Source organism: Melampsora larici-populina, assembly GCF_000204055.1.
Source record: "Melampsora larici-populina 98AG31 unplaced genomic scaffold MELLAscaffold_15, whole genome shotgun sequence".
NCBI lineage: Eukaryota > Fungi > Basidiomycota > Pucciniomycetes > Pucciniales > Melampsoraceae > Melampsora > Melampsora laricis-populina.
Genome location: NW_006768779.1, coordinates 796,920 through 803,338, shown reverse-complemented (window position 1 = coordinate 803,338; position 6,419 = coordinate 796,920). Strand labels below are relative to the sequence as shown.

The 6,419-nt window shown below is 35.5% G+C and overlaps 2 protein-coding genes across 2 annotated transcripts; one reads left to right on the top strand and one right to left on the bottom strand.

Annotated features, from left to right (window-relative positions):
- Nucleotides 1-2,342: 2,342 nt before the first annotated feature.
- Nucleotides 2,343-3,591, top strand: MELLADRAFT_105862 (uncharacterized protein; the record flags this gene model as incomplete). The annotated part of the gene is made up of 3 exons (XM_007409321.1): nucleotides 2,343-3,012; nucleotides 3,149-3,268; nucleotides 3,377-3,591. 3 exons carry the CDS (start codon nucleotides 2,343-2,345, stop codon nucleotides 3,589-3,591), a joined length of 1,005 nt encoding a protein of 334 aa, XP_007409383.1.
- Nucleotides 3,592-4,219: 628 nt separating this feature from the next.
- On the bottom strand, nucleotides 4,220-5,605 carry MELLADRAFT_74695 (uncharacterized protein; the record flags this gene model as incomplete). The annotated part of the gene is made up of 7 exons (XM_007409169.1): nucleotides 4,220-4,542; nucleotides 4,645-4,802; nucleotides 4,897-4,980; nucleotides 5,078-5,185; nucleotides 5,255-5,281; nucleotides 5,392-5,466; nucleotides 5,564-5,605. The coding sequence occupies 6 exons, from the start codon at nucleotides 5,456-5,458 to the stop codon at nucleotides 4,399-4,401; spliced, it is 588 nt and encodes a 195-aa protein (XP_007409231.1).
- Between the last annotated feature and the right edge of the window lie 814 nt (nucleotides 5,606-6,419).

Here is a 6,419-nt window from a genome sequence, read left to right as displayed (position 1 = left end):
CCTAAGTAACACTACCAGCATAAAGTATTCTCCCTGTGGAAAAAATGTTTAAAATTAATGCATCAAATAATCAACAATGATGTTTTACTGCTGAATAATGCTGCTTTGATGCTGATTGAATGCTGATGTAATGCATTTTCAATCATTTGTTGCTCTAAATATAATCAATTGTCCCACATGAAAATTACTTTATGTTGCAATTGTAACATGTTGCAAGTTGTGGCAGTGAGTCAAATATGACATAAAGGGGTGTATAGCCATCAGGTAGGTTTAAGTTGAAAAAAGACACCTAGAATGCACTGTCCCTACATCACAATTACGCTTGGAAACTGAATCTTCAAAGGTCTGTTTGGTAGCTGTTCAGTTTGCAGGTTGACACAGTCAAATTTTCAGCTGTACACCTTGAAGCAGCTTGAAGCATGCACCTGGGTGTTGAGTGGTTTGGTACACATATTTTCAAAAAGAGTAAACTTGAAACATACACCTCAAATTTGTTGCAGGTCTGCCAGTCAGGTTGGCTTTTTAGGTAAATTGTAAATTCTGGTATGTTTCCCTGACTACTGCCATCAAATTAAATTTGATGGAGTCTTGGTAGTCCACTCTGCATTTGTTGTCAAGCAAGTTATTCTCAAAACCCATGATCTTTGGGTTTTCAAGATCATCAAGTCTGTACTACTGCACACAACCAGCTCTTGAAGAATTTGCAAGGTAGTTGTTGTCTACTTGTAACCTGTGAGGTTGATTGTGACCAAACAAGCCCTAAACTGCACTGAGGAAGCCCTCCCTGAGAAGCCCACTCATGGCCTTTTTTTTCAAAAAATACATTTTGAAGGGCTGGGATCCCTAACCCTAACCCTAACCCAACTTGAAGCCTGCCAATGGTGACCAGGATCAATCCCAGGGTAAGGATTTTCTGAACTACTTTGTCATCACTTTGGTCCTGGATCCAGAAAGAAATTGTAAGCTAAGCTCACCAATTATCTTTTTCCTTTCAAATTCAATCTTGATTTTCTGATAAACAAGCTTTTGTGATACATATTGGAGTGGCAATACTGATCATAGTAAGTTACAATTTCTGGTTTGTCTGTATTTAATACAACACATTTTTCAAGATATACCAAGAACAGAAATCCTACCAATATGTTGGTCAAATCCACTTGGTTTTTTGTCTTGGTCTTTTCCATTGACATGATCAGAGGCTGTTGGAGTACTAGAAGAGTAAAAGAATGTTCAAAAAGATGTATACCACAGTGGTAAAGCTTGAGTCTAGTGTGCACTTATCCCTCATTTTGTGTTTTTTTGGTACACCTTTGGCATCACACCCACCCCAAGACTTTCTAGGTCTCTGGTACCAAAAATTCAAGAACTCAACAAGACTTGGATATCCATGATGTGATTTGGAAATGATTTTGATCATGAGATTCAATAAATTTACTTTGTGTAAGATAAAGGCAGATACATATTACAAGAAATGTGTGATTTTGATTGTAAAAACAAATCACATCTTTGAAACTTTAAACTATAATTTTGAAAAAAAAAGATGAATGGATAGATAAGAAATCCCAGTTGAAAAGATCGAATGAAACCTTACTTGAAGATCTCTCACAAACAATCAACATTCAAATCTATGTAAACCATCCTAAACCATCAGAATCCCCCTACAAATCCAACTGAATAAGTGTGGAGAAATGTTTAAAAAGTACCCAGATGTGAAACAATCATTTAGAAAGTACATATCATGAGATCTGACTTCAAGATGTCTTGTTTCATTTTCCGGGTGATTGTGGAGATATGAGAGAATTGGAGATTTTTAAAAACTTGGAATATGCCCCTTTCTTTTGTGATCTCTTAATTAATCGAGATCAATCAAAGCGCCAAGTGAAGTGAAAGTGGCGTTCGTTTATGTAAAATGACGGCGTAAAAGAGATCAATGAAGCTTTCGAATTTGTTTATGATTTGAAACTTTGGACAGAATTTGGAAAAATCCCCGAGACTGCTTCGATGTTGAAACACTTGAAATGAGTTAAGTCAGGTAGGTACTTAAGCTTAAGTACCCTATATATATGAACTCTCTCTCTCTCTCTTTCTCTCTATCTCTGTCTTGAGCCTTATCCAAAGTGTTTCATGGATTTCGATTGATTTTACAAATTTGAATTGAATTAAATCAAACACTTCACTTCTTAAACTAAAACATTCCGATCCTAACCTTTAACGATTCCACTAAAAAATTCCAAAAAACCTCAATCAACACAAAAGAAATACATTGGATCATAACTCCAAGTTAGATTTTGAGTTTACATAACCAAATCAAAATCGTATATTGAAGGACGAAAAAAAAAACAATGGCAACCGATTGGCCATTTTTACATTTAAATTTATTATCACCCAATCCATCATCAAGAGAACTTTCAAACAATTTAAATCCAAATCAATCTCCACAAGACCTTTCATTACATTCTATCGAACTTGATCGACAACTAGAAGCATGGACGAATATCGATTTTAATTTTGATTTAGATCCTATCACCACAACCGATACGAATCTCCCCAACCATCATCATCATCATCATGGATTGAATCATCATCATGGATTAAACACTGATTTAAATCAACCTCTTAATGAGACTTCGAAAACGTTTGATGAATTGTTTAGTTTTCCTAGTCCTAATTTCTTTCAACCAACTGATCCTACTCATCACAACCTAAGTTCATCAAACCATCTTGTATCCAACTTATCCGCTCCAATCATACCCGATCCGATCCCTACCGATTCTATTTCTATCACTACTCCAGTTTTAGATTCTTCTCAAGATTTATCGGTTCAATTCTCTCCTAAATCTCTCTTACCTATTCCTTCTAATCTTTCGGTTTCTCAAAGTCCTGAAAGTCAAACCCTTCAAAACAAGAATGTAGAAGGGACTCCTTCTACTGAGAAACCTGAGTTAGATGATGATGAAGCGAATAAGGTGGCAATTGAAGATGATAAGCGAAGAAGGAACACTCTTGCCTCTGGTCTGTCTTCTCTCTACTCTTTTTTCTTTTCGCTCATCGTTTCTAAACAGAACGAAGAATATATAAGTTTAAATGAGTCTCTTTTGATGGTAAACTTATCTCTTGACTTTTCATTTTTTGGGGGGTCCTGAAATAGCTCGATTTAGAATGAAGAAGAAATTGAAAGAACAAGAGATCGAAAGATCTGCTAAAGAAATGAAAGATAAAGTAAACGAATTAGAAAAAGAAGTCGAAAGTTTAAAACAAGAAAACAAATGTAAGGTTTTTTCGAATCGAATCCCAACCTTTGAAAGGATCCCCCCCAAAAAAAGTCTTTTGAAATCGATCTAACACATCATCATCTTTTTTCTGTTTCGACTGATAGGGTTAAGAGGTTTAATTGTAGAACAAGCAGCCAATAAATCAAACACTGTTCAATCGATTACAAAAGATTTAGAAACCAATTTGGTTTCTAACCACCAGCCAGAACCAACCAATGAAACTGAATCTTTGAACTCAAATTCAACTTCTTCTCGTAGTATTAAATCTAATCCAAAGAAATCTACTTCAAATGCAAAAAGGATTAAACTAACCAAATGAAATCAAACAAATTATCAAACTCTGAAGCAAAAAACAGATTTGATGAAAATTGAAAAAGTCTTTTTTCGAAACATAGGCTTTGTGAATACTACTTGTCTTTTTCTTTCATTGTCATCAAAGTTTATGTTTGGTTTATCTTCAGTTTTTGAAATTTGTTCTTATTATACAATCTTATTGTAAAGTCAATAGGAAACGAAGAGATGTAAACAAATCCCCATTTTCTTTTTTCTTCTTTCACAATCTTCTTAAACCTATCAATTGTAACGTTTTTTTTCTTTTACTTTTTCGTTTGGAAAATCAACTTTACATTACTTTTCTCTTAAAGTAAGAAATCTAAAATACCAGATTGATTACTTACTATGCTTTCTGTTTGTTTGCTTCTTGTCAATTCAACAAATCTTAACTTCGAATTTGATATTTGAAATTAAGATTATCAATTGATTCCTTTTTGCTCCTTGTGAGGCTTACTGCCAACATATACATCCTATAACCTGAGGGTAGAGCGTTTTTCAGGGAGCCTTTTTGATTACCTTGTAAGGGAGCATGATCACGGTACTCGAACCCAGCTCAGTACCAAGCACTTCATGTTTTTTTTAGGATTTATCGCAAATTACACCGTGGATCGAATGCAGCGCAAATGATATTGAACTCTTCAAAATGCAAAAGGATACATGAATAATGTTGAAATTGAACAAAAACAATGATACGATTTTTTTTGTAGGATAGGTTCAATAATTTTGTTGTGAAAGAGATGAGTAAAGCTTGCAATGCAACTCAAATTTATTTAATAAAGGCTTCTAAAGAGCTTTATACGTTTTTGCCGCATAGCTCTCTAAGTTTCGTAAGCTCGGATGAGTTAAGCACTCGGAGAACACCTGGCACCGCAGTATTTCCAGTCACGCGAGCCTTAGCAATCTCCACAGTTTGTGAGAGTTTACTTTTTGCATGCCACTGGTGATGATGAAAAGGTAAAGATCGCAAATCAAAACGAAAGTTAAACAGAAGATGGGTAAGTGAACAGTCAGGTTAGATTAGGGGATCTTCATCACTCACATAACGAATTTCGGTGGGTATGACTTGAATTGCTGAAACTCTTGGATCATCGTAATTTCCAGTATGTTTACCGTCCCCCAAGTCACCAAACCACGCCTTGACAGATGGACTCCAAATCTTTTTGATCTCCTCATGATCATTAATGACCTTGGCCTCACCTATGATGATGGAGAAAGATCGACCATTAATGACCATTGTGTTCAGATAAGAGCATAATAGAACATGAGTTATTGGTATTTGATTATGACTGACCTGCTACGGATACCCAATCAGTTGATGAGGTATCGTAAAATGAGACATTACAAGCGTGATCTTGGTTGATTTCTTCAAACTTTCCTGTGATTACGAATGATAGGTTATCATTCGAAATGTCAAAAAGGTTTTAATCGCATATATACTCTTGAAAGTTATATAAGATGAAATAAAAGCCAACCAGAATGATTATTAGCGATGAATTCGAATACTAAACCTCTTTTCGAAGATGGATGCATGGCACGGGAGTTTAAAGTTCCATCCGAATGACGGGTCGTGAACATAGCAGCTAAGATGAATCAAAAGTGTAAGATTCAATAGTGGTATAGCTATCAATATAGAGTGAGTGATAGAATACTTTGAACTGTGTCCACGATAGCTTCGACTGTGTTGTTTGGGGAGATAAGTCCCAAGAGTTATCAGCTTTCAATCATGATATGATAAAGAGACTTCAAAACCGTTTTGATTGAGAATTAAAAGAGAAAGATAAATGACCTTCTTTAACCTTTTCATCAGGTGAAGCATCTTTAGCTGCCTTCTCAGTGTAGGGATCAGGGTCCATGATTGAAACTGTGCTAAAGCGATATAGATGGTTAACAAATGGAACGAAGTAAGGTTTTGGTACGACTTTCAATGAGTTGATGATAGAAATCATAGTGCTGTTTACCGTTGTTTGATATAAGATTGTTCTTGTGAATAGTATGAGATGGTAAATGGTAAAGTGATCTGAATGAGAAATCAGAAATGGTAATAAACTTGGTCAATTGAGGAGTTTAAATCATTCATTTTCATCAAACTCACTCAATCTTGACGTCATAGTAAATGTCATTGACCGTGCTGTTCTAGATGATGACATCATTCCAATTTCATGTAAATTGCAGCGTTGTAACTTCAATCCATTGATCAACACCATCAACACGATCAACACCGTCAAGAAAGTGGTGTTCATATTCCATATCCGATAACTCCTCAGAAGTTGAACTGTTAAATGTATTCAAAGCTTGAAATCGTCAATCAGTATGACCAGATTTTAGCGCTCTAGTTCAGCTCGATCTCGTGGTTTAGCAAGATTTTTCAAACATCTCAAGGAACATGAAGAAGCTGCCTCAATTTGTTGGTCAACGTTTTGCTCCCATGAGCTTTGTGGATAACTTATGGTGAAACCAGATGGTAAATATAAGATGGTAGTGCACATTGAATAGCCTGATAAAGTTTGGTGATAGCAAAAGGGATAAGATAGAAGACGTCTAGTGTGAATTACAATTTCATAATCATTTGATTGATCACAAACTTTTCAACATGGCGCTCCGCAAGAGGAATATTTACTGGATACTCATTAACTAATTCATGAGGCTATGTGAAATATGGGCAAGGGAATTTTGAAAAGGGTGGCAAGGTTTTGAGTGTTAAAGAGTACATCAAATAATATTGGATTGGTACATAGCTAATTCAGACAGTGAACCTCAGATGAGCAATTTACCTTTGCCTAGATATCTTCAGGCGCTGGATTTGTGTACCCCCAG